The 27,638-nt window shown below is 41.4% G+C and overlaps 1 protein-coding gene and 1 pseudogene across 2 annotated transcripts in view; one reads left to right on the top strand and one right to left on the bottom strand.

Annotated features, from left to right (window-relative positions):
* LOC139464624 (zinc finger C2HC domain-containing protein 1B-like) overlaps nucleotides 1-27,638 on the top strand; it is a 213,324-nt gene that overhangs the window by 161,519 nt on the left and 24,167 nt on the right. Inside the window, exon 6 of one of the 2 annotated variants that reach the window (XM_071246160.1) lies at nucleotides 3,321-3,426. In XM_071246160.1, the coding sequence (XP_071102261.1) occupies nucleotides 3,321-3,426 (106 nt within the window). Of the gene's footprint in view, nucleotides 1-3,320; nucleotides 4,050-27,638 lie in introns of those variants that run through there. The other variant, XM_071246153.1, reaches the window with a different exon arrangement.
* On the bottom strand, nucleotides 5,375-6,746 carry LOC139464607 (uncharacterized protein KIAA1958-like; annotated as a pseudogene).

Genomic DNA, 27,638 nt, shown 5'->3' with positions numbered 1-27,638 from the left:
TCACTTTGAGCATTTACTGATGCAGGTGTAGATTTTGCTGGTTCGTTTTTGACAGTACAAGGGAGGAATCAGAAGAGACAAAAGCGTTATTTGTGTTTGTTCATTTGTCTCAAGACCAGGGCTGTGCATCTCGAAGTTGCATATGGTCTAGATACAGACTCGTTTTTGAATGCATTCTATCGCATGGCGAGCAGAAGAGGTCTTCCTGAAGTCATGGTATCAGATAATGGTACAAACTTTGTGGGTGCAGTTAAAGAACTGAAGGAGCTCGTACAACAAAAGGATCAAGATGTTGTTATGAGGTCTCTTGTGAATAATGGAGTAAAATGGTTTTTCAATCCTCCATGCACTCCTCATTTTGGGGGAATATTTGAAACAATGATTAAGGCAGCAAAGCAGGCAATCTATGCCATCCTCAGCAAAGGTGACATCACAGATGAGGATCTTATCACTGCAATGACGAGCAGAAGGTCTCATAAATTCCAGGCCTCTAACGTATCAGTCAGCTCACCCTCAAGATGACACACCACACACACCAAATCCCTTCCTTCATGGACAAACTGGAGGTGTATTTGCACCTGAATGTGTGGACACAAAAGACTTCAACCCCAGAAGACGTTGGTGCAGGATTCAGGAACTGGTTCGCCATTTTTGGAAAAGATGGATGTGAGAATGGTTGCCAAGTCTCAACACACGCAAAAAGTGGAACAGACAAGGCCGAGATTTGCAAGAAAAAGACCTCGTGCTGGTGATCTCGCAAAACACGCCCAGAGGACACTGGAAGCTTGGAACAATCATAAAGACTTACCCTGGAGCTGACGGTCAAGTTCGGGTAGTGGATGTAAGGGTTGGTCAGACTGTACTAACCAGATCTATAAAGAACATCAGTCCACTGGAATGGAACGACTCAGAAGACTCAAAAGACCAAAGATCGGGGTTCAAGGATAAAGCATTAAAGGATCAAGACTGTGCAAAGAACGGATTTCAAGGATAAAGCATTCAAGGATAAAGAACTGTGCAAAGAACTGTGCAAGGAAATGTACATAGTGAACTGAGGATAGTAATTTATTTAGTTGATAGACTACAGTCCATCAAGGCAGGGGAATATGGACAGAAGGACTGTGCGCAAAAACGCAGCAGTAAAAACAGTGCGCCAAAACGCACCCAAACGAACATTCAATGGACATGAAAATGTTGTGTTTCAAGTACAAGAGGCACTTAACATGTTATGCGACTGTGGTTTTGAGTTTTTTCAGTTGTGCAAATGTTGTCAGGTGGCAACATGTGCTTATGGTTTAGTCCCAAGACGGGAATTTAGGATAGAAACGTTGTTACAAAACAACATAGTAACTGAGTTCACATATAAAAAATGAATTTATCCACAATTAGAAACATTGTTCATTATAGAAAATAGTGTAATTGGTTGGATACATTAAAAGTATGAACTTGTTTCAATAGTTTATTGTTTTGAATTTAGGGGTTATCTTCACTCCATCAGCCCAGATTGCCAGAAGGGCTGTCTGTATTCCTTGCAACAAACCCGGGTACTCTGCCAATGTCTGCCAACAGATTGGGAGGTACCTATTCTGAATTTTGATTTTATCATTTTCCATGACCCCCTCTACATTTTCTGGGTCCGTACTATCGATGGACCTCTGTGTCAAAAACCACAAGCATGGCGAAGACGCTACTAAAATGATTGCAATACTGTCTGTTTGTCTGTCTGTCTGTCTGTCTGTCTGCTGTCTATCTCAGGAAACATTGGCGGTATGTCATTGAAGCTGGTACATGTCATACTTGGGCTGGGGCCACAATTTGAAAAGGTTGTGAGTGACCTACACATAAGATTAGTCTCAGTAAAGGTCATTTGGAAAGAATGTTTGCTATTTTTACTACTCATTTTTCTGCAGACTTTATTTTGAGTCTTATACCTAAACGCTTATGAATTACAAGTGATGACAATTATTTCATATCAAAAGTAGGTCATGGGGACCTTCTTTAAATTAGTAGCATAAATTCAAGAAGAATTTACTGTAGGTCAGTAGCACTTGGTACATGTTATCCTTAGTGCAGGCCTAGATTGGAAAAGGCCACGTGTGACCTATGTGTAAGGCAAGGTCATAGAGGAGGTTATTCATAAAATATTTTTTGCCATTTGCAGCAGGTATATTAAAAGTCTTATACATGTAGTGGTTATATAATGTTAAAAAAAATAAGTATACCTGACTAGTGATGACAATCTGATGACATCAGCGGTAGGTCACTATGATCGATCTACTTTCAAGGAGTAGCATATGGTATCATTTTGTTGTCACATTGAATTCCATCCAGGGACATCAAGATTCTGGGTAGCCCTTTGGAATGTTCTTGAAATACTTGTCACTGATACTAAAAGTCAAAATCACCTTCAGGGTCATACATTCAAAAATGAATTATGTTAATATCCTATGCCTCTAACCATGTTAATAACTAGCACTTAAACATAACATCCTGTTGGGATAAAACATATCCAGTGTGATACAACTTTGAAACTTTTAAATTCCTGGGCTATTAACCTTTAGCCTGCTGAATTATTTTCACACTTCTTACTCCTGCCTGCTGGATTAATTTTAGCATGAGGCTGCATTCAGTATATTTTTGAAACAAATAAAACATAAAGGCTGCAGAATGAAATGATAATGTCTTGTCAGTGCATAACATTAAATTAATAAGCATAGTTGCAGGCACTCCAGTCATTTTTGTTGCTCACGGAAATGGACTGCCTAATTAAGTAGCATTATGTAGCAAATACAGCCCCCCTAGAAGAAGCATACTGCCCCATAGACATTGACAGAAAAATTGAGTTAGCCTTCAGCTGCCACATGGAAGATTGGACCATAGCTGGCAGATTTATGGCCAACGTTATCTAAGGATATGTATGTCATTAGGGTTAATTAAAGGGTACTGTGCAATGTTCCTAAACTTTGATTACTTTGAATACTGACCCATGCATCAGACCAAACAGTAGCCTGAATACAGAATACAGTGATTTGTGTAACTGTGTTACATTGAGGCGACGCTGCTGCACATGCTCTGACCAATGTGTGGTGGTTCAGGCAATAATGTATATAATAATGTTATATAAACATAGGTCAAGTTTAATAGTTGACCACCAATGTAGGTTTCCTTACCACAAAGATAAGGTCAAACTCAAAGGTCACATGATGATCCAACAACTTGTACTTCCAGTTGAGCAGAGATCCTAAATTATCTTTTGTGAAAGTTGGTACATTATTAGCTGTACGTAAACTCACCTATTTACTTTCTATTCTATGCTACAGTACCAAGCTCCTCGTCCTAAAGTGAAAGGCAGTCCTAGTGGGTTATCCTCTGGTGTTGCTCCTGGAGTGCAGTCCAAAGTCCTCAGTTCAGCTGCATCCAAACCTGGTGAGAAAAGCATTGCAAGAAAACATGAAATCTCTGATGGCGAACTTTTGATTCACCTGGATCAAGATCAAAGAGGACCTGTTAATTCAAACCTCACTGAAATGTTTCTGGTCACTCTTCCTCAAAATGTTTTGATGGTTTTATTGTCTTCTCTTTGGGGCCCTATTTTTGTCAAGATTAGTCGAAGGTCAAGGTTACTATTGTCAGTATCTGAGGCATGGTTGCCTCTGCTATCTATACACAAAGAAAAAAGATAAGCACACCCCTATTCCTGAACCATGTCAAAAGGCAAAAATAATGGCATGGGATATGACAGACCACTGGAGCTGGGCAATACCAATGTCATCGTATAGAACAAACATTTGACAACAACAAAAAGAAGATATTGGTGATTTGTAATTGAAATTTACCGACAAAAAACATCATGGTAACACAGCTACTGTTTTTGACCTTACACTATACCTAAAAAAAGTATGGAGCTGCAGGATTAAGTAAATGAGTTACGTTTGATATTTCATGAGAAAATGTTCCTTAAAGTCTCTACTTGACATGACACATGAAACAGATCAGTAGTGGGTATAACCGCCATGTGCCCGGATGATGCATTCCACCCTACGTCTCTTGCCGCCAGTCAGACGTTGGATCTGTTGATGGATCAACAACAACCACTCCAGATGCAATGCTGCTTCCAATTGGTGTAAATCTTGTACAGGAGGATCTCTTGCCTGTATGCGCCGCCCCAGAATATCCCAAACATGTTCAAGGGGGTTCAAATCTGGGCTTATTGCTGGCCAGGGTAGAGTCGTTATTGCATTGGCCCTCATGTAATCCATGACTGCATGCAAACGATGAGGCCTGGCATTGTCATCCATGTACTGCGGAGGATGGTTGTCAAAACGAGCAACGATGACTGTTGCTGAACCACAACACGGAATGTTCTGTTTATTCAGTGAAAATTCAGAATTACAGAGTAATGCCGATCTGCATCCTTGGTTTCCTTTGATTCACCATGGCCACCTTGTTTGGGTCTGACAGTTTCAGTCTTTGCCTCATCCTCGTTCTCCGAATATCTTACCACCATGCAGGAAGTGGTTTGAGTCTTCTTCTCAGGAGGGATGTAGAGCAAATCAGATACAGAAGACTTCTGTTCATCTGAGGAACGATTGTAAATACTTACAGCTTCGCTGCGATGTCCTAAAAGGAAATGATATTAAAGTGTAAACAATTGTAATACTGCATTTTTTCAAACTAAAACTATACCATATTTGTTTTTAATTCACAGAAGTGGAATACTAACAAATTTATTTTAGCATTATACTCTAACATTTGTAATCGAATGTTCTTTTCCACCAGCGCTAACTTGTCAGATCACAGGCATACAAAACGATTCATTAGGAGGCATCACCCGTTAAACTGTTAACAACTGGTCATGACTGATGTAGTGAGACGTGTGTTGAAAGGCTGGTATATGACCGAACAAAAGTGAAACCTCATGTCAACCAGTTTCTCGAGGACTTCATTGTACACAAAAATCATCATATTGGGTACTGTTCTTCTGGACTAAGTAACTGCCTGCAAACCGTTACAGTCAACCTTCAGACAAAACAAAACGGTGTGTCTCAGCGATTTTAAGAATTATGGTTTTGATAAATAGGACTGAATTTCATAAGCTGGTGTTGTTGTTCTGACAACCCTTAGTAAGCAGTACAATCTGATTACACACAAAAATATTTAAGTCTCGTCATTATGTAACACTTACCTGTTTGTTCACAAATCAACTGTTCGTCAATCCCAGCACGATAAAGGCGCGTTGCTGATGTGGCTCTTAAGGAATGATTCGTCTTCCGCCCTTCAATTCCCCCCGCTGCACACACGCCTTTTACTGTGCTGATAAATGTGTTGTGGCCCAGTGGTATTTTTTAAAACCACTCCCCGGGCTTTGGCTTCTTCAGTGGAGTGAAATAAAAGGCATCAGTCTTTTCGGCAACTGATTTGCTAAAATGGAAAAAGAAATTGATCATAAATTTTAATCAATGAAAATAAACTTATTTCTCAAAAAAATTATCAAACTTTAGTGGAATATCAAAACCATTCTCAGATCGTCTATCCGCTGTACAGAAAGCATAAAGCAATTTATCACTTTAAAGTACAATATTTTAAGCTTTCTTCAATAAACAATAAACATCATACCAAAGGCTCTTGTATTTTTTGAAAGGCCGGATATAACATCTGTCTGGATATCATCGATTCTCATAGGCTCTCTCACTTGCTCTGGTGCGACTTTTCTCTGCTTAAGACCGCCAGCGTTGTTTTTCGACACATCTTCTTTGTAAACCAAATAAGACCTTCAATTGGCGTCAGTGTATGGTCCAGTAATCTGAGGATCCTTATAAAGACGCAATCGTCAATGCTCATTTCTGCCTCTGAGCGAGAAATGTAGACCTATAAAACATTTAAAATGAATTCATTAAGATATCTTCAAAGTTCTTTACTTACATTTTTAGTTATTAGTTTTCATATCGGATTTATACTGTTGATTAAACTTGATGTCCTGAATACTTTCGCAAAGCCTTTTCAAATTTCTAAATTTCAACTTAAAAGTCTTCAATTATTTTGGCTATATTTAAACAATATGTAAACGTGTTTTGATGCAGCTGTGAAAATTTTGAACTTTACATTGAAAAGTCGATGTCTCACAAGTGATTTTTCTACTTGACACTTTCGGTTGTATTGAGATTAGAGGTTAGTTCAGCAAGTGTAGAAACCTTTATCATGTAAAAAATTCTCTTATATAATGTTGCATTTCAGGAAAATACAATGTATGTTAGTTACCTTTACCTATCATTAATTACTGAGTATGCAAATTTAGACGGGACATTTAGACTAAAAATTGACCTGTATAACCTGAAATTTTCACTTACCATTTAAGTACAAAATGCTGTCCACCAGCTTTTGGGGGTTGTCATCACCTTAACACACCTTTCTCCCACAGTGTGTTTTCCTCCTCGTCAGTAATTTCTCGGTTGCTTTTCTCGCTGACAATGGCCAGTGGCCGCTCTTTCTTTCATAACTGCATCCAGAGCAGCCCTGGCCTCTCGGAACTCTTCATCCTCAAATATGTTTAAACCCGAATACATGCCCTTAGGGTGTGACTGGATGGCCCCAAATAGTGCATAGATTGTACTAGAAGGATAGTCTGACCCGTCTTGCTTGGCAGCTTCAAAAACGAAATATTTAATGGCCGTATTTAATCCGGAAGCACTCATTTCTTATACCTGCGACTGTAGACATTCCATTGGCAAGTTAGTATTTTCCTTCATGGGCCGGTTCCGCCTCTCTTCTTGCCATCTCTTGAAAACTGAAAGTGCCCAGTCAAGTTTATATTTAGTAGACTTTGGAACACGCTGTTCAGTCTTCTCAGAGAGAGTTTGTTCATCCAATGGGTTCTTAAAACGGTAATAAATGTCATCATCATGACAACTTTCATCATCATCATCTTTTTCGACTGCGTTATAAATAAATCATCATCTGTGTCGTCCATCGTGTACTGCTAGGCTACTGCATTCAGCGTGAATGTGCCACGAGGTGCAAAAAGTCACGTGACTAACGGCGCGGACGAGCAGTTGCCCATTCCATGTTGTACCCCTAAATACCGTTAAACGAAGCATAACATACTGAAAACATGTTATTACCGCTGTTTTTACGGTTTATCAGTTGGGTATCGGCAAGGTAAGATCTCGGCGCTTCGCGCCTCGTTCTTACCTTACGGATACCCGAGTGCCGAGGTCTTACTTTCCCGAACATAACCGAGGAGGAGTGCTTTATCCTACACATCCAACCTGCAGTCATGAGAGATACACTCCCAAACCATTACTGAGCCCCCGCTGTATGCAACAGTCGGTTTAATGTTCCTGGGGGTGTAGGCCGTGTTCCGGTGCCTCCTAACTCTCGTTCTTCAATCACTGACGTGGTGCAGATCCATCTCCAAATTCTCAGATTCCAGTTCTGTCTCACAATACACCATGCTTAACGAGCAGCTTTGTGGTGATCACTCATCAAGGGACACTTTATGACTCGTGTAGCCCCCCGTCCTGCTGCTTTCCTGACGGTTCTGGTGCTGAAACAATGATTGGGCAACCACAGCTGTTTCAGACGAGTACTTGTTAAAAAGGGTTCTTGGCATATGAGACGAAGAAGGTCCCTGTCTTCACGATGTGTCATCACAGGAGGTCTTCCGGATCTGGGACGGTCCTGGACATCACCGGTCTGAGCATGTTTCTCGACCTAACGGCATAGGACAGTGTGATGATACCCCAAATTCCTGCGTTATGCATGCCGATTATTTGCCATTTTGTGGTGTTTGATAATCATAATTTTTACTTATCCTGCATTACTCCTTAATGCATTCACTGCTAACCTTGCAACAAAACTGTGACAGCGTACTGACGATGGTCCTAGGTGAAGATAAATAAACTGTTCCTGAATTCCTCTTTTATACCATGCCGTCGCCATCCCTGTGGCCTCACGTGACCTAGGTCACCACTTCACATCACTGCCTGTTGCACTACAGCTAGGACGTGTACCAGCAGAGCTCTCATTTTGGATTTATTTAGACCTTCATACAACATGTTGTGAAGTTGTATGTGATTTATGTGGGCGTAAAAAGACTTTGTCTTTTTTTTCTGCCACATGCTATCTGTTCCCCGCCATTTTGAATTGTGTAACAATTGTTTGCCTGCCAGGGTAGTCAATTTGTTTACAATTCTCAGCTATGTATGTATAGCATATTTTATGTGTGTTTCAATACTACTAGCTTTGGCAGTTCATTGAGTTGCGTATATACAAATAACTGAATACACTTTCAACTCATTACAAAATTTGCCGATAGATTACTAATTGTCTACGGCAGTTTTTTACAGTCCCTTTTCATCAAATTATCTATATTGCGTAACTTATGTTTGCGCGTTGTACTAATTGTCGTGGAAAATAATCTATTAAAGATTTATCCAACTTATCCATGTTGTTTGGCATGTACTCAAATTTGTGCACCAAATTCTAAATGTGTTAATTCTTGTGAATACCCTACCTCTGTTACATCATAACCATAAATTCCTATTTATGCTGAGAACCACACTACAAATTTTAATAAATTTTCAACAGATGTACGCAATATTCCAGCTATATGACAGCAGTCTCTAAATAATCGAGTCTGGATCAGACAATCCAGTGATTGACATCATGAGCCTTAGATCCACACAATTGGGATCGATGACATGCATCAACCAAGTCAGTGACCCTGACCACCCGATCCCGTTAGTCACCTTTTACGACAAACATAGTCGCCTTTTACGGCAAGCATGGGTTTCTGAAGACCTATTTTACCCCGGATCTTCACGGGTCAAGTCTCTAGTAAGTAATTAGTTAGAGAACTGAACAGTCCTCAATCCACAAAACGTAGAACGTGTTGTGGGATGAGGACTGTTCAGGTTGTGGGCAGCATCAAATCACTGGTGACCCTCATCCTAGGTGCCTATCATGCTAGAAAAGCAATTGCACCCAAAAATCAAGGTCCAGTTATTGCGAACCTTTGTCCAAGGAGAAGTTTGAAAAAGGCATGGCTCAATGTCCACTGATTATAAAAAGAGGACTAGAGTGTCAGAAAATCTTCATCGGCTTCCTGTCAAAAAGTGATTAAGTCCGTTGTGACACCTAAAGATAATCATGTGGGTGACAAGCGAGTGTCCCTTGGGGATCCCACTCTCCCAATATAGTTAAGGAACCGATGTTTTAATGTAACCAGTCATGTACATCCGGAAGCGTCTGGTAATTACGGTGGATAATCTGGGCTTGGAAGAAGCAACCGATCTCCCCTCTATGCCACGTTTCCCCGTGAGTTCATGGAAAAAAATAACCAATTCCATGTCTGTAATGATTGACAAACGTATGCAATCAATGTCTCATGAAATCTCATATCCAAAATAATCCGTCACACAACACGAGATTCAAAAGAGATCTGAGGCTAAATATGACAGGGCATCCTCACACAGCAGACATGTACGCAGTCAAGCTGAATCAGATTATTATGAGGACAGTAGGAGTGTCATAAAAAGAATCTCAGATCCCATCCCCACCACACATATCATAGGGTAGATCGGGAATCACGGACATCACATCGCAGTGAGCAAAGAAATAGACACCAGTCACCTTCTAGCCACTATGATAGATGAGTTGACAACAAAACTTGTGCAAATCATGATAGATTTCCCAAGCGTGCTCCATCCCATACCGTCACACAGCCCAGTTATACAGGTGGGGAAAGCGAAGTGGATGTTACGTCACAATCATACAGTTATAGAACATGTGATTCCTGCTCCGCTAGCCATACATCCGATGACCGGGATTATTCTACCCCCAGCCATATTTCCTTTTCTCAGCGCAGCCTGAGCAGGGGGTGCGGTTCTATCGCTAACACTGGTTCTTCATGCAATGGGAACTCTACAAACCAAATAATTATTCCATTAAAGACATCATTGCAGAACTTTATAATCTGATGCCGGCCTTAAAATCAGATAACAAAGATAAAACGGCTACCAAACCCTAGTTAGAACGTCCTGGGTATGAAGAGCCTGTCAGCAAAACTGAAGAATTTCATACCCTCCCCTGTCCGTCATACATTCATGACATCAAGAAAATCAAAGCATCACTGAACACTTCATCGGCGCATAATATCAGACTTCATATGCCTGCTATTAATAAAAGTGCTTACAAGACACACAATGCCCTTTTAGGACAACAGTCTATTATTGATGAACATTTTTATGATCTTGTTAAGAAACACCAGGATGCATGTTGACATGGCCAAAATCAGGGACTTCGATAACATCAATAAACAGATGATTAACATCAGTTCATTTATTAATTGGGTTGCAGCTGGAATTCATCATGTCATCCATCCGACCAATCAGAGTGGAGGTCTTCCCTTAGACACCCCCATGGGGATGACACTACAGCAGGCCGGGTTTATACACAGCTCATTGGACCACATGTGTGGAAGATGCAGGAAGATCTACAATCAGCACAAGTTTGGATGTCGGCACAGTTCCTGCTCATGCAAAGAAATCATCTGCTACAGCAATTTTATCACATGATTCCAGAGCCGCTAAGAAGATCCATGCATTCACAAGGTATTACAGGTCCACAGATATTCAATGGTAGACTGAAGTCAGTGAAAGAAACCATTGCATCATCAACTGGTCAGAAGTTTCAAGCATCCACAATCTCATTGGCATCCAAGATCCAGACGGCCTGCAGATTCCCAGCATCAACAACAGAATCCTAAATCTCGTCATGTGAACTCTGGTCGGGATTCTTTTCGAGCCTCTACATGGAAGGACAGATCGTTTCACTCCAAGAATAAGAACTCCAAAGATGACCATCCCACTTCACAAAGAGGAAGAGGTAGAGGCAGAGGAGGTTTCCAAGGGCGATACCTCCAGAAATGACTCAACCTGCCCGCCCATTGTACAACGATTTAGAACTTCAGAATATCAAGGTTACAACCACACTGAATCCTGTCAAACTAGCCTGTCTCATAGACATGGACCCAAGACTACCCAAGTTTAGCACTCCCCTATTCTGGGACCAGTTGGAGGTCGTCTTATGCAGAACGCAGACAACTGGGAAGCCATCACAGGCGACTCATGGCTGCTCGAAGTAGTAAGAAAAGGTTACAAACTTCACTTCTTAAAACGCCCAAGATATGGATGATATTACAATACAGGGAAAATGGTCCACCAAGAAGAGGAGTAACACATCAACTGCCTAGAAATGAGAGCAGTATATCTAGCTCTAGAAGCATGGCAAAATCATCTGCACCACTCATCAGTAAAGATTGCTACAGACAACTCAACCGTAGTTGCTTACATACAGCACCGGGGGATCACAAAGTTTCAGCCTTTATTGAAGGAGGCTACACGTTTATTTGCCTTGGTAGATTCAGTGAGTTGCAGGATCGAAGCAAGACACATACCGGGCAAATTGAATATCCTAGTAGATTACCTATCCCGGAAAAACAAGATCGTACCCAGGGAATGGTCACTACATCCCGAAATATTCAAGTGGATAACCTCCCTATGGGATGCTCCAAAACTAGACCTAGTCGCCACATGTCTCAACAACAAATGACGAGTCTACATCAGCACGGTACCAGACCCACTCGCTATCCAGGTTGACGCTCTTTCTATGGACTGGGAGGAAATGTTCGCTTACGCATTTCCCCCACGGACTCTTCTAGACAGAGTTAAAAATAGAAGAGACAGACTGCATCATAATTCTAATAGCCCCGGTATGGCCAAACAGGGCTTGGTTTCCATGGTTACTACCGCTCCTAATGGAAGAACCTTGAAACTCCCGGCACTGAGACAACCGAAAACAGACATATTGTACGGCCGCCTCAATAATCTTCACCTTCACGCTTGGAAGTTATCTCGAATAAAATGCAAGTTGCCGGTTACTCTAAATAGGCTGCACAAAGAGTGGCAAGCTCATGGAGACCAGTATCGTCTGCCCTATATAATAACAGATGGGACAAGTTTGTCAAGTGGAGAATAAGAAATTCTTCAGACATGGAGATAACGATGCCTATAATTGCCGAATTAATGCTCTATCTCAGAAACGACAAGAAATTTCGACAAGGCACTATCGAAGGCTATAGATCTGCCCTGGCATCAGTATTACAACACGATGGCCTATCTATAGGTACACACCCAGTACTGAATCGACTGGAAGACATTAAAACACCATGTATATTTCCAAAATGGGATCTCTCTATAGTATTGTCAGCATTGATGAAACCACCTTATGAACCAATGAGTACTGTGACATTACTATTATTTTCCAGGAAGACCATTTTTTCTCCTAGCCATGGCCACTGCGGCTCGTGTATCAGAATTACATGCTACTATCATTTCCACCATAACTCATACCCAAGAATTGAAATCAGTGTAGTTCAGATCACTTCCAGATTTTATTGCCAAAAACCATTCGTCGACCTTCAGCCCACTCGGACACAGGCAATATACGATACCAGACTTAAGTAAATGTGTGGACTATATAAGAGCCTTGAGATACTTCATTACAGCTACTCAACCCCACAGAAAGCAGAGAAAACGCCTTTTTATCTCTTGCAAACCCTCGTCAGAAAAGGACATAACCAAGGGAACTGTAGGGGGATGGCTCAGATCGGTGATTGTAGATAGCTACAGACTGGCACAAGTCTCCACACCAACTTGGGGAAGCTGCAGGCCTCACGAGATCAGAGCCCTTGCAACAAGTCTAGTCACATGGAATATAGTCTCCATTGAACAAGTCGTAGCTAGCTACCAGTGGAAGTCCCATAGCACGTTCTCAAACAAACAGACCGATCTGGATGGACTATACACACTGGGACCCTTGGTGGCAGCCCAGGTGTCTCCAAGTAGCCTTGCCACCCCTCCTTCTGTCGGGAACTTGGGGAGGAGGGGAGGGGTGTGAAGATTTCAGAATACCTCATGAACTCAAGGTAAGTTGACCTTTGTTGTACTTAGTTTGCTATTGGATAGTAAACAAGTCAAGTGGCAACACTGAAATCATAGATCGAAGGGATATATACGGTCTCTACATGATAATCTAGGATGTATGATGTCCTACCATCGGAAATGACATCATGGGAGACTTCACGTCAAGACTAACGTCATTTTATGTTAAATATCACTATCCAAAAAGGGCATAACGGAAACTACGTCATAAGAAGTGATATGAAGTCATAGAAGACATATAATCGCAAACAAGGTCATAGAATGACAAACGCAAGTGACGTCACAGGTGATGTCATCACCGGAAGTGACGTCATAATATGTCTAAGTATCACATTTATGGCTAAATATATGAATATGATATTAATATGACAATTTTTCTATGTCTAGCCTTTAAGTTAGGTTATTAGACATACTCCATTTTGGTCCTGTTTGTATACATTTCATGTTTTCCCACTTCACAAAAGCCAACTATCTAAGGGATACTAGATACCAGATCCCACCGGTCCCTCTGGTGTATACTGGAGGTAAGGTATTCACAAGAATTATCTAACAATAGTTATCATTGTGTATAATTCTAAAAATACTACCTCTACTACATCAGGAATTAAACCCTCCCACCTACCCAAATATCTGCATCTAGTTCATGAGGCCCATGGTTTGAAAGAAGTGAGGTGATTCCCGCCTGATTAGCGAGGGACAGAGTTGGGGCATTATGACGCAACCTTTATCTTCGACGGGTTCTATGTCCGCCATTACTGTCACTGAGGAAGTGTATGTTCCGCCGAAATCCTCTATTCCAGATGATGTTGTGAGTATTATAATTGACCCTAATTTGCAGTCATCTGAAAATTCTACATCTGCTAGATCTGCAAACAGATGCTTTGTTGGGGGTAGCGCAAACCCAAGCCACGCACAAGCCTACACCATAGAGCATTGTGCCCACGCCGAGCGCAGCCACTGCCTACTACCCAAGCGTATCTACAATAATGCCAGCCCCAGGGCTATCAGCATACAATATTACGCAAGCAGCGCATGATCAGCTTAGCGCTGTACCAGCGTATCCAGCGCAGCAGATGCAAGCTCAGGCGCCTATGCCAATACAGACACTAATTGGATGCAAAAAAATTTACAATCCATGTGGCTGCAGTCCATGACACAATTGTATCCTGCGCCTACACCGACGCCTATGTATCAGACACCTGCATCAGTTACATCTACGGCACAGATTTTACCACCTACTCCAGTGCCTAATGTATATAATACTCCCATTGTAAGACATAATACAGTGCATTCTTTGTTGAGTAGTACCAGTACCCCTGCACGTACTTGGACATCAACTCGTGACTCCTTTTCACCCGGCAGTTCATCTAAGCCCTCAGTCAAAGGTAGCACTACACATCGGAGTAGAAGTTGTTCACCATCTAAACGCACACGTCAACATTGTTCTGATTCTAATCGGGAGGAGGGAGATTCCTTGACTGAATTGAATACTTACCTTGGCACAAGTAAGTATCTGATTGGGTAGCTGACCGCCTCATTTCAGTACCTTCCCGGGTAGCGGGGTGGATAAAAAAGATACTATTTGGACACATCCTATGTCGATTCCGGTCGACCCTATGATGTCAGATATGATTACCGGTAGATATTTAGATGAGGACTTTGCCAGGCTGACACTTGTGCTGTCATTCAAGCCTCCCAGGTTTAAGAAAGAAGAACTTCCTATTCATGGCTTTGAGGCAGAAGACCAGGCACATAGTTTGGACGAGGATACAGAGGATGGTAGGCTCGTCAAGGCCTACTACTCTGAAGGTTCAGGATACCAGAGTTGCATTTATCAAAACGGAATTTCGAAGGGTATTAACACCTTTTCTCAGCACTAGCATCATCAACACATGCGGTAGAGCAGGATCTGTCAGATGATAACCCTAACCGACAAGATCACCTCCAAACTATGGTTGATTTTCAACAGCGTCAGATTGACCATATGAGAAATCATCTTAAAGCTGCGCTAGCAGAAATAACTGTCACACGGTGACTTGGCTATTTAGCCCCATCTACTTGGGACTTGGAGTTTAAGTGCAGGTTGTTACGTCAACCTTGGTCTTCCACATCTCTGTTCAATGAACAAATTACGGACATACATGCCAAAGTTTCTAGTTATGCAAGGGATGAAACGGCACTCAAGGCTTTGGAGCACATTTTTCAGTGTTTATCCCAGCTATCAGGCAGGCCAGACACTTGCAGGCCTAGACTTGAGTCTCTCAAGGAAGGACAGGCACAAGATTCCTTTCAAGGTTCTTATCAATACCGACGTGGTAAATACCACAGTAAAGGAGGTGATAGGAGTGGCAAACATTGAAATGTTGGACAATTATGACTGAGATCGTCCCATTTGTCGATACCCCCATAGGCAGGAGACTGAGTCGATTTTGGAAGAACTGGAGCATCCTCATTCCTCATTCTACATCACGGTTACCAAGTAGAGGTAGAAGTATTTCCACCGTTGACCATGGCTCCTCTCCCTTGGAATTATCCAAGAAATCAACATCTGCTATTAAAGGCCAACATAGACTTGCTGTTGGAAAAGATAGGCGTAGAGATTATACACACCCCAGTGTTAACACCGGGGTTTTATTCTCACATCTTCCTGGTACCCAAGAAAGGCTCAGACAAGATCAGAATGATACACCGTCTCTCTGTTTTCAACGAAAGTTACCTGAAGTGTCCACCCTATTTCCGCCTCATCACATTGAGACTACTCAGAACCAGCATAAAAGCGTTTGATTCCTTGATCAGTCTCTATCTGCAAGATGCATATCTGCACATACCGAACCATCCCAATGACCGCAGGTTCCTCAGGTTCCAGTTCAGTGGGGTTCACTACCAATGGGCAGTCCTCCTATTTGGCATTTCAGTGGCCCCGTGGCTATTTACACGAGTAATGAAGCCCATAACTGCATTTCTACAAGTGAGGAACATTTGGTTTGAGTCCTACATAGCGACTGTCTCCTGTGTCATCAACACACACCGACGTTAATTAGTATGCCACCGGGATTTCATCATATTAAGGTTACTATATCGACTGGGATGGATAATCAGCGCGGCGAAGTCAGAGTTAACTCTATCATTTCGACTCCAGTTAATAGGAGGCAGATCAGGAACTCCTATCAGTTCTGGGGGACAGATGACACAAGATTTTACGCTGTCACCTGCTCTTTATCAATGCAAGTGTTGTTAGGGTTACTCACCTCAGCCAAGGATCTAACCCAGCAGAGGCTGATTACAAGTACACTCAATTCAACATTTCCTGAACCCTTAGTCAGGAGTCATGATCCACTCAAGGCCATCATGCTACCGACTCATCTAAAGCCTTACCTCATTTTGTTGACGGTAGAGTCGAATGCCTTAGGAGGATCCGAGTCTCTTTGTCTCGGTTGTCCCTGAATCTACACCTGTTCGTAGACGCCTCCCTTCAAGGGTGGGGTGCTTACCTGCAAGACCAGACAGCCTCAGGGCTATTGTCAGGTGCTCATCGAAGGTGGCACATAAACAATTTGGAATTGGAAGCTGTAATTCTAGCCATATCTCATTGGCACACTCGGGTGTGGTGTCTGCGCAATAAGGGATCAACTCACTCCCACTCTCTACTTCAACAGACATTCAGGTTTTTCCATCTAGTGGATTGTCTGCAACTACGGTTCGAAACATTCTGGCCTATGCAAAATTGCGTCCAGACAGGGTCGTACCCACTGAGTGGTAACTTCACACAGAAGCATTCCAGTTACTGCTTCGTAAGTTAGGGCAACCAAACATCGACCTGTTTGCCAAAATGACTAACTCATGATGTATGTCTCCCTGCTACCAGATTCAAAGGTTTGTGTTGTGGACAGCATTCCTTGGGAAGGACTAAAAGCGTATGCCTTTCTGCCACCAATCTTACTTCCCAGGGTAATACAAAAGATCAAGGAGACAAGGATACTTGCCCAGACTTTGGTCGCACTCTCGTGGCTGGTGAGAGAGTGGTTCATCAAGCTCAGAAATCGAGCAGAAAACGATCCACAACCCCTCCACTACCCCTCCTACAGTTGTCCAACCTACTCATTCACCCTCACAGCAAATTGCCTCATCCAACACCAGACAGATTTTGTCTCCACGCTTGGTTCGTCTCAAATAGGTGTTAAGGGCAAAGGGCTATTCGACACAGGCAGCAATAGCAAAAAGTTACTTCATCGTCCTCTGCTGGAGGCCTTTATGATGACAAGTGGGGATCGTTTGAAACATTTTGTATGGCAAAAAGTCAAACCCTACTACTACGTCACCTCAGTTTTTAGCTGAATACCTCCTACATTTGTGTACCCAAAGACACTTGAAAGGTAGCACCATTACTACGTATGGTTGCACTTAACTCATTGTTGGCCCTTCCGGATAATTGTTAGATGACTAAGGTCCCAGAACTATAGAGACCCTACTACGCTCTTCAGACTTGCTTATCTCTTCTTATTCCCAAAACTTAGTGGAAACTTTTTGTGCAGTGTTCCCAGTGAACTGAAAACATCTCACCCAAATGCAGCCCTCTTCTGCACAGGTGCACCAGAACCATGTGACCAACCAGTCTGACTCATCACTCTCTCATTTTCGTGCCAGCTAGCTTGTTTGAAATGTTTCTCTTGTGCTCACAATCTGAACATTACCACATTGCTCTCCCCAATTAGATTTTTGGTTTCGGATTACCTTGTTTAAACATTCCTTCATCTTAATCAACGATTTGTGCAGTGACAACAAAAATAATTGAGAACGATCAAATGTTTATTGTATACAAGACATGGCGTAAGACTCGGTGTTGGAAAGGTAATTTACCCTGCGCGTAAGTAGTATAAAAAGACAGCCCTGCGGGTTGCATAAGTAAATTTTAAATATTTATGAAAATGATTTAGAACCCTGCGGGTAGATCTAAAAAAAGGTTATACCAGATAAGAAAGGTTGCCCTGTGGGCAATGTAATTTATAGACCCTGCGGGTCAATGGAAAGGGTGATATCCTGCGGGGATGAGTGAAAATGAAAATATGTAGAAAGGGTGATACCCTGCGGGTATGAGTGAAAATGAAAATACTTTGGGGTCTGCAAGCCATATAATGATGGTTTACAGAATGATTTACTTGCAAAGCCCCTTCCGAGCCAGCCCCTTGGTGGAGATGGGGATGGATGGAGGGTCGTAATGACAGCTGAGAGAACAATGGAAACAAGCTGAATGACATTGAGACTCTTGTTGTTAATATAGATAAACAAAATGGCGTCACATCTGTATTACTGAGCATGCTCTGTAGAAAAAATATTGCATTCTGGGATAGAAAATAGTAACTTGATACAGAGTAGAAATGTGAATGTTCATGGACGATTCTGAATGATAAATGACAACTGGAAATAAAGGGAAAAAACCTTACATAGGTGACAAATACATACATCTGTTGTGTAGACATCAATGTTAATAATAAGTAACATTTTGTCCAGTGACAACAAAAACAATTGAGTACGATCAAATATTTATCATTTACCTAAAGCATTTATCCATGACATAAGCTTATGACATAAAAACATGTATGTCATACCCCAATGACATAAGTATGCAAATTAGATATGCAAATTAGATAGCCGGAAGTGAACTTTTTGTCGCCGGTGCACGTGAGTAGGTGTTTACAAACAACATGGACACCTTTGATGTTGGAGACAATGTTTTAATAGATCAAAGGGTAAGTGCTAATTTGATATCCGTGTTGACAAATGGATATTACAGGTTACAGGTTGATGGTACCGAATTTAAATTTGACTGTGATGAAGGCAGATTATCAAAACTTCCCTGTGGCCAAAGTTTGGCTAATGTTGCTGATCCCTCTCGGTGCCCTGTGCAGGTGTATAAGTTGTATGCCTCCACGCGTCCACTCGACTTCTGTCGAGATGACGATCCCTTTTACATCGGCACACACACTTTAGGTATGCCTAAACCTGGCAAACAGTGGTTTATCCGCTATCGTATTGGGAAAAACAAACTTTCCTCTCTCATGAAAAACATGTGCGATGCCGCCAGTCTCCAAACATCGAAACGACTCACAAATCACTCTGCACGCAAACACCTTGTACAAAAGTTGAATGACAATTCCAAATCAAATAATGCAGATAACTGGCCACAAAAAACATCCATTCTGTGAACAATTACTGCCATATTAATCCTGACCAGCACAAGCAAATATCCAACATCATTTCATGAAACACTCCATCCCACACTATGTGACATCTCAGCTTGTTGATGAAACTCCCGTCATGCAGAGCGGCCCCTCGCGTAATGTCCAAATCGACAGTAGACAACACAGTCAGCGGTCTCAAATAATAAATGTTTCTGGTGGTGTCAACACTATGTTTGCTGGCAACATTACTGGTGGAAACATAACGATTCATCTCGTTAAACCTCCAAGCCCGGTCCCAGTCAAAAGACGCCGGATTGTCATCGAAAGTGATAGTGACACCGACTAATGCATCTACTCTGACCTCTCAGCTGCGAGACATTCTTCAAGTGAGAGAGCGGTTTGATTTGAAACTATATATTATAAGTGAAGTTACACCAGAGATGTTAACAGATTACAAAGAATCGTTGTTATTACCATAATTAAAGTCTCAATTATTCTGCGAAAGTCTGTTCAAGCATTTTGTTTAAAATAATCCGAGGAACTTTTTTTCTCAGCGAATATGCCATAAAGGAGTTAAGAGGTTGTTTATTTTGGTTTACATGGCTATGGAAAACATGTATCACTACGCACGATCTATACGTAAGATTTCGACAAGTTGCTGATGTTATTGTTAATGCAATTATTCCTTAATAGGGAAGCAAAAATGATAAATAGAATTCATCACTCGTGTTTTTTAATATGGGAAATATCAACCTCGTCCCGTTAATCGGTATTTGCCTCACCAAAGGCTCGGCAAATACCGATTAACTAAGACTCGGTTGATATTTCCCATATTAAAAAACACTCGTGATGAATCCTCTATTTATTATATACAAGATAAGATTCAGGGGCTGACTCGGTGTTGGAAAGGTAACTTACCCTGCGGGTAAGTAGTATAAAAAGGCAGCCCTGCTGGTCGCATAAGTAAATTTGAAAAATATACTGAACAACAAAAGTTCCTGTGACATTGAATAAGATTTAATGCAAAGCTATGTTTTTTACCAAATCTGAAACAATTTGAGTTTGCAACAGAAAATAGTCTCAAGTAAGTGTTCAAATGGTTTAATTTGCCATACTGACTTCAGAAAATGTGTGATTTCATAAAAAACATGAACATGTCAAAATGTCAATTTACAAATCAATAGCGTGTGTGTCAACCTCTGGTTGCGATGCAAGCAACACACCTTCGTCTCATGGAATGGACCAGGCGTTGCACAAAGTCCTGTGGGATATCTGTCCATATCTGGTGGAGCATGTTTCGGAGTTCCTGGAGTGTCTGTGGCACAAGTGGTTGATGTCGATCCATCTCATCCCACATATGCTCAAATGGTGAGAGATCAGAGCGAATCGGCCAGGGGATGACATTCACATTGTTTTTTTTAAGAGAATCCTGAACAAGTCGAGCAATATGAGGCCGAGAGTTGTCATGTTGAAAGGTAGAACAACAGGACCGATGAGCTCGTCGCGGTAGTGCTGTCCATTGAGATTTCCCTCTACCACTATCAAACGGGTCCTCTGTCTTGCTGTAATCCCACCCCATATCATAACGCTGCCGCCCCCGAACCGATCTTCTTCCATGACACAATGATTGACGGAACGTTCACCTCGACGTCGGTGCACTCGATTCCGTCCATCGCTGTGGCTGAGGTGAAAACGTGACTCGTCAGTGAATAGAACTTTTCCCCACTGCATGGTCCTCCAGCGTAGACGCTGTCTGCACCACTGTAGACGTGTTTGACGGTGGTTTCCTGTCAACATGGGACGTCTGGCGGGTCTTCCAGTGACGATCTCTGCACATCTGAGGCGATGACGTACCGTTAGTGAAGATATTCATTGAAGGCCAGGGATGCTTCTTGCAGTCACTGTTGCTGGCTGGAATCGATTTCTTAGGTGTATTGTTCGAATCCAGTTGTCTTGTCGGTTATTGGTTATGTGTGGCCTGCCACTCTGAGGATGGTCTCTGACTACATTCGTCTGTTGTCAATGTTGCCATAAACACCAAATTGTGTTTCTGTGGATGTTAAATTGTCTTGCAACATCACGTTGACTCGATCCTGCTTCAAGCAGACGCTCATTTTCGGACAGGCATGGCATTTCTTTATGTTGAATAATTGCGTAATTTTGTTCTTTTCTGAGTGGTTGTCAGCACAATGCTAAACAATGCATATGGAATCCTGTTAACGCACATGTTTTTATACCCATTCTTGGGTAGTGAAATGGAGGGGGGTTGCATAAAAGTCAACTTTTGCATGGAATGCATGCTTTTCTTGAGTAGTTGCATTTTTGTGACTTGATTCCATACATGTACTACAATATTGAAAACCAAACTTTACTTGTTTGAAAAATACACTAAAATATTGGTGTCCCAGGAACTTTTGTTGTTGAGTATATATGAAAATGATTTAGAGCCCTGCAGGTTGATCTAAAAAGGTTACACCAGATAAGAAAGGTTGCCCTGCGGGTCAGTGGTCACAACACACACGTTGGTCAAGTCTCTACTGAAGGAAAGAGTCACTCATAGCATAATGCTCGTTCGGCTTTCCTTAATATCTCTTCTTGTGTTCTCATGTATCTGGTGAAACAGTCTGAATGATCTTCGACACTGGCACTAGCAGCTGTAGTTGCTGCACCCATGTGGAATGAATGTCCAGAATAAGCACTGGATTCTAAGCCTGCCCTGGTGAGAGCAATGTTCAGCCAGGACAAGAAGACAGTTCTGGTAATGGCCTTAGAGTTCGATTCCACAAAGAGAGGATTACTGGGTCTTGTTCCATTCAACTTCCTAACTTGAAGCCATGTCATAAAGGTCATGTAAGTGTAGCAGGGCGTGGAGGCTGCTACATACATGCCCAACGTGGGGCTGAGAACGTTCATATTAAATTTTAGCAAAATAAGCCTCAGTACCCTACTATGGGGCCCGGGACGTGCCTTGTGTTGACTGGGGAGTATGTAGCAGGGCGTGGAGTCATCCCACAGATGACATCCTTACCTTGTCAGCTTGCTGACGGGGTTAACCTCTTTGGTGATGTGGACAAGGCGTCCGACATCGGATCAGAAGGTCCGTGATTCAAATCCCATCACGGGACGCGGAAATTTTATGGCCGCTACATAAGGACACACAGTCTTAGATGTAGCGAACAACGCTAGTTGCACACCCTTTTTGAAGGGATCTGTTTAGAAGCTTTTAAGGTTAGGATGCACTTATGTTGTGTCTGTTCAAATTGCACATCGCTCACTGTTAGATGTACATCTGGATCAAACGACGAGACACAAGTAAATTCTCCACAATGGAGATATCCAAAATAGGCAGTTATGCACATACTTTGCATAGCCAGATCGTTGAAATATCCACACACGCCTGCTCGTAACTGAGCCACTAGTTTACATTAAACACTGTAAGTAATAGGCAAGCGCTTCTTGAAGATGTTAATTACATTTTCTTGTAACCTCTTAATAAGTCTGTAGTCTGTGTACAGCTCCTGAAGATACAATGTCAAAAAGGGTCTTGATACCAGCTTGGAGGTACAGTCGTGCCTCGTTTATACGGACACTTGCGTCACTTCACAATTCGTCCGTATAAACGAATTTCCGTATAACTGAAACCAGCTTCTTACTGGAAGTCTGTCATGGAAGTTTGAACTTTACCACATTTTGAGGTTTGAATTTTAAACAATAAATCCAAATTGTCCAGATCGCCTGTGTTCTCGTAATAGGTAATCAAGGTCTCTATACAAGCCACGAACTTGTGCTTGGGGATTACATGTACAATAAACAAGCTCCTCTCAAACGTAACTCAGTGTCACTTTGTTAATTGACTTCTCACGAGTCAAAGGATTACCATCAGCGGAAGGATTACCACCAGCGGAAGTGTATTGTCCGGATAAGTGAGACAATTTTGTGTGCATTTCAGTGTTTTGTGTATGAAAATGACCGTCCGGTTCCGGAAACTGAATTTCCGGATATACGGGTAAATTTATATAGGCATTATTTCGTTTTGAATGAAAATCGTCCGGGAACTGAGGTTTCCGGATATCTGAAGTCCGTATAAGCGGGGCACGACTGTACATGAACTTGATGCCGGCCAGGTAAGTTTCCACTGTTTCAGTTTTAGCACTCCAAAACAATGGGGCACGAAATATTGTAGATAAGTCTCACTTATCGGTGGGAGGGTGGACTGGAGTAACAGGTTGCTGACTAGGCTGAATTTCAACAGTTTACATAGCACTGGAAGCCTATAGAGTATGCAGATTTAGTACCCTGACTGACAGCTGCTGCCACAGGGTACTGAAGTTGTATAGGTAATGGGGGTTCTGGACCACTTCCACTGGAGACAGATTTATATATCTATACTGCTACTACAGATGGAATTTTTTATGTCAAAACAATGATACGATTCAACGATCGTCATGAGTCGTATTAAAAGAAACATCAATATTAATTAATAATGAATAAAATTAACTATAGCCCACGAGGGTATTGGAAAGGTATAGGAGCAATACAAAAATTAGCCACTGCGGCTAAGGTATCTAAAGATGTGGCCAAGGATTGGCTAAAGAAACAAGCGATGTGGCAAATATACTTACCAGCACCGCATTATATACCGAGAAAGAAGTTTGATATTTTTACAACGAATGAAGTTCATCAGGCTGACCTCTTGTACGATAAGGTAAGTTGCAAAATGTATAAATACCCTTTTACCGTAGTGGATGTGGCTAGTCGATGCAAAGAGGCTGAGCCATTAACCTTAAAAGATTCAACAGAAGTAGCTAATGCACTGAGCCGCATATATAAATGCAGACCACTAAAATGGCTTAAGCTATTTCAAGTAGATCCTGGTCGCAAGTTTATGGGATCAGTAACTAATCTGTTAACAAAGCACGATGTTGAAATCAGGCATGGTGAAAAAGAGGCCCACCGTAGTCAAGCTATCGTCGAAAGATTTAACAGGACATTAGCGGAACGTTTGTTTGGCTATCTGTATGGGATCCAAATGAAATTGGAACAATTGAGATCAATCGAATAGTTGACACAATTATCAGCGCTGAATAATGAAGTAACGTGATTAATCGGGAAGAAACCATCCGATGCGATTAAAATTAAATCTGTGACTTCAGAATCTTTAGCACCGAGGAGAGGCAAAGAACAAAAACTTCCGGAAAGAGTAAGCGTGAGATATTTATACCAGCCCGGTGAAATCGAAGGAGGCCTATGTCGCGCAACCGATCCGATTTGGTCCCTTAAGACATATAACATTAGTCTATTCTTTATTATCTTCAAGATGGACCGGGCAGGGCATTTGTACGAGAAGAGTTGCTCATAGTTCCCAACGATACAGTATTACCACCATAATCATAAGCATAGGTAGTTACACCATCCTTTTCAATCCATCTCTTTGTATCTAAGGGGGATAATGATGTCTTGTTCATTCTTAATCCATATATCTTGTGATTGACACTTCCTAAAGAGTTCATTTCGTGTTTGAATGTTCTACCATTGAATAATGCTTCTTTATACTGTTCGTGTTTGATATGCTTTTTTACCACATACTTCTTAACGCCCTTAGCTTTTCTTATCTCTCCATTATCGGATTTCTTTATCGAATACATCTTAGGTCTTAATCCGACATACTCAGAAATAGGGGTCCCAGCACATTCATCCTTCATCTTACCTAACACCTTTTTTTTTACTACGCTGTACAGTGGATTATCTTTTGGGTAATCGCTCGTGTCGTACATAACTATTTTTTCTACCATATCTTTATACACATCCTCGGTTTGTATTTCCATCAACAAAGAATTTGTGTCAGTATATAACACATCGCATCTATCACCATAATGCTTCTTAAGTTCGTTGTAGTAAAATACAGTAAGTGTTTTGACAAGTCAAGAATACTCATACCAACGTACACCGGTCTGTTGAATTTTATATTACTCTTCCTCATATGTACTGCGGCTAAGTCGTTATCAAATATCTTGCTTCTGTTAAAAGCCGGACTGGCTATAAGTTTCCTTAGTCTTTCTTCCTCATTAGATCTGACTAATTTAACATCAACACGCTTACTTAGATTCTCCATAGTTTTACCAAATACTGAGTTATTCATGATCTTATATAGGTTCTTTTCCAAATCGCTGGTAGCTATCTTTCTTAAATCTGTGTTCAGCCTTATATAGGGCTCCATCCACGGGCTTTGATCAAACTTTAGAACTCTGTGTATTTTCTTTAGTTTCATACCTAACGATAGATATAACTGGAGATTTCTGTAGTGAACTATATATTTTGTCTTATCCATCAAATTTGGTATGAGTTTTTCTACGTTAGCTAACCTAGTATTACCCATCAAGGAGTGTTGATATTCCAACATCCAATCTGATCTGTATGTAACAAATTTGGATATTCCAAGTCAACTTCTAGTATGTACTCTTTATCGGAATCTGAGGGGATATCATTCTTTTCGATATCATTCACATCGACCCACTCAAAACCACCCGTGGGTAAAGGTTGACTCATAGCCCATCTGTACAAATTGTTGGCGTCGAGATATAATATATGCATGTCAGGTTTACTCGGATCATATCCTTCCACTAATTTATTATGAGCCTTAGAATACCTTTTCGCTACCATCGATATACCACCTCTTAATCCTTTCTCAATAAACAAGTGCATATCGTAATCGGTCAGTAATTTTAGTTATACACCGGTCTTCTTCAACAATGCATCCCACGATAGTCCGGGACTGGAATAGTACCATGCCGGGTCCAAGCTGTATTGTTCTAAACATGTCTGTCTAAATATCTCGAATATATCGGCGAGTAACAGTACATCGGTTTTTAAGTACAGATCGTGATAATCGCCTAAATTCTTACAACCTGATTTATCCCACACCGTCAGAGCGTGTTCATAATCAGCATCGGTTATTTTAGATTCTGTTAAGTTACTATAGAATGATTCAAGGGGTGGTAATTTAGTTTCATCGAATCTTGACCAATCATCCATATACTCGAAAGGATACACACCTTTTCTCATCCCATTGTTGATACGCTAGCATTCCTTGACTATATAGTTGATTAAGAATGCCCTCGATAGTCAATTCTACTTTTGTAATCTTGGGATTGTAGAAGTTCTCGGTATTTCTTTTAAATGCATCGTAGGAGTCCTCGAACAGAATTAAAATACCCTTCAAAGATCCCGTGGGGATGTTTAGATTGATATTCCACGTCATATCTTTTTTGTTCCTCGTGATCTTTCGATGTCGAAACACGCGGTCGTACAAAATGGCTAAACTTCCTGTATACTGGTTACGAATTTGTCTGGCTAATTCGGGATCTGTTATCATATCATACTCCAGTGAAATATTGTCAATGGAATAGCTAGCATCTTCAGCAGCTCTGATTACTCTACTGTAGTCATTAAAAGTGAGTTCATATTCTAACCTATCGCCTAGGGATGCTTGATAGAAGGGCATGTGGGAATCTAGTGATTGAAAGTCTAGGGGAATATAGAATCAGTTACCTAATGCACCAGCAACAGCGAGATCTTTTTCGACGGTATTATTACCAATTTCAGCACCCAAATGCAGTCTAAATGTGTTCCGATTACAAATACCTTGGTACTGTAAGTTTTCCCGCTCTTTATCCGTTCTCCAGAGATCCATGTAACAATAGTATACATCGCTATCGTCAATACTCAAAACCTCATTACCGCTAATTTTAATCGCGATTTTCTTAACGATAGCACGACCTATGTTCTGAACATGCTTCCTGTTAATGTCCGTAGAATTCAAACTAATCGTAAATGCTAGTCGGACAGTTACCGGAACTAACACATCGTGTGCGCCGAGATTAGGAAAGCGAACCAGAAGCGTTTGATTCTGATCAATGGTACTCGGGTTATTAGTTATAGTTACAGACTGACGAATTGCTTTGACCCCTAATGGATCTCTAAGTCTACGTTGTGGGTTTAACTTGCGTCCATATTGTGAAGACATTGTTATATTGAAATTATGTTTACTTATGTTTATTATAGAAAAACTTTCCGCGAATACTACTAAGGTTCTTAGGACTGTGTGTGATGAACTCGGTAACATAGATAATTTGGAAGAAAGCTCGGAGGTGGCCTCGGACGGACTCGGAGAAATCTTGGATACCTACTACAATAATTCCATGGTCAGTGTATCACCATATTCAGAGTTCAGTATTTAGGGAATTATCATGGAACTGTTCTGGGTGAACAATACCTTCCAAATGACGTGCTGGTTTTCTTGGGGAATTAGTCAGCAAAGAGCCAGAGTCACAGGAGACTAATCACAATTTTATTTACAAGAACAATTAACAATTTACAATATACTTAGAAATAACTGAGGGTGCCACAGAGAGTCGGTACACACTCTGGGCTGTGGGAGAGAGGTCTGCTTGGTAAGAGA

The sequence above is a fragment of the Haliotis cracherodii genome, unplaced genomic scaffold, assembly GCF_022045235.1.
Source record: "Haliotis cracherodii isolate W230 unplaced genomic scaffold, xgHalCrac1.p SCAF_1, whole genome shotgun sequence".
Classification (NCBI taxonomy): Eukaryota; Metazoa; Mollusca; class Gastropoda; order Lepetellida; family Haliotidae; genus Haliotis; species Haliotis cracherodii.
This window is presented reverse-complemented; position numbering and strand designations above follow the sequence as displayed.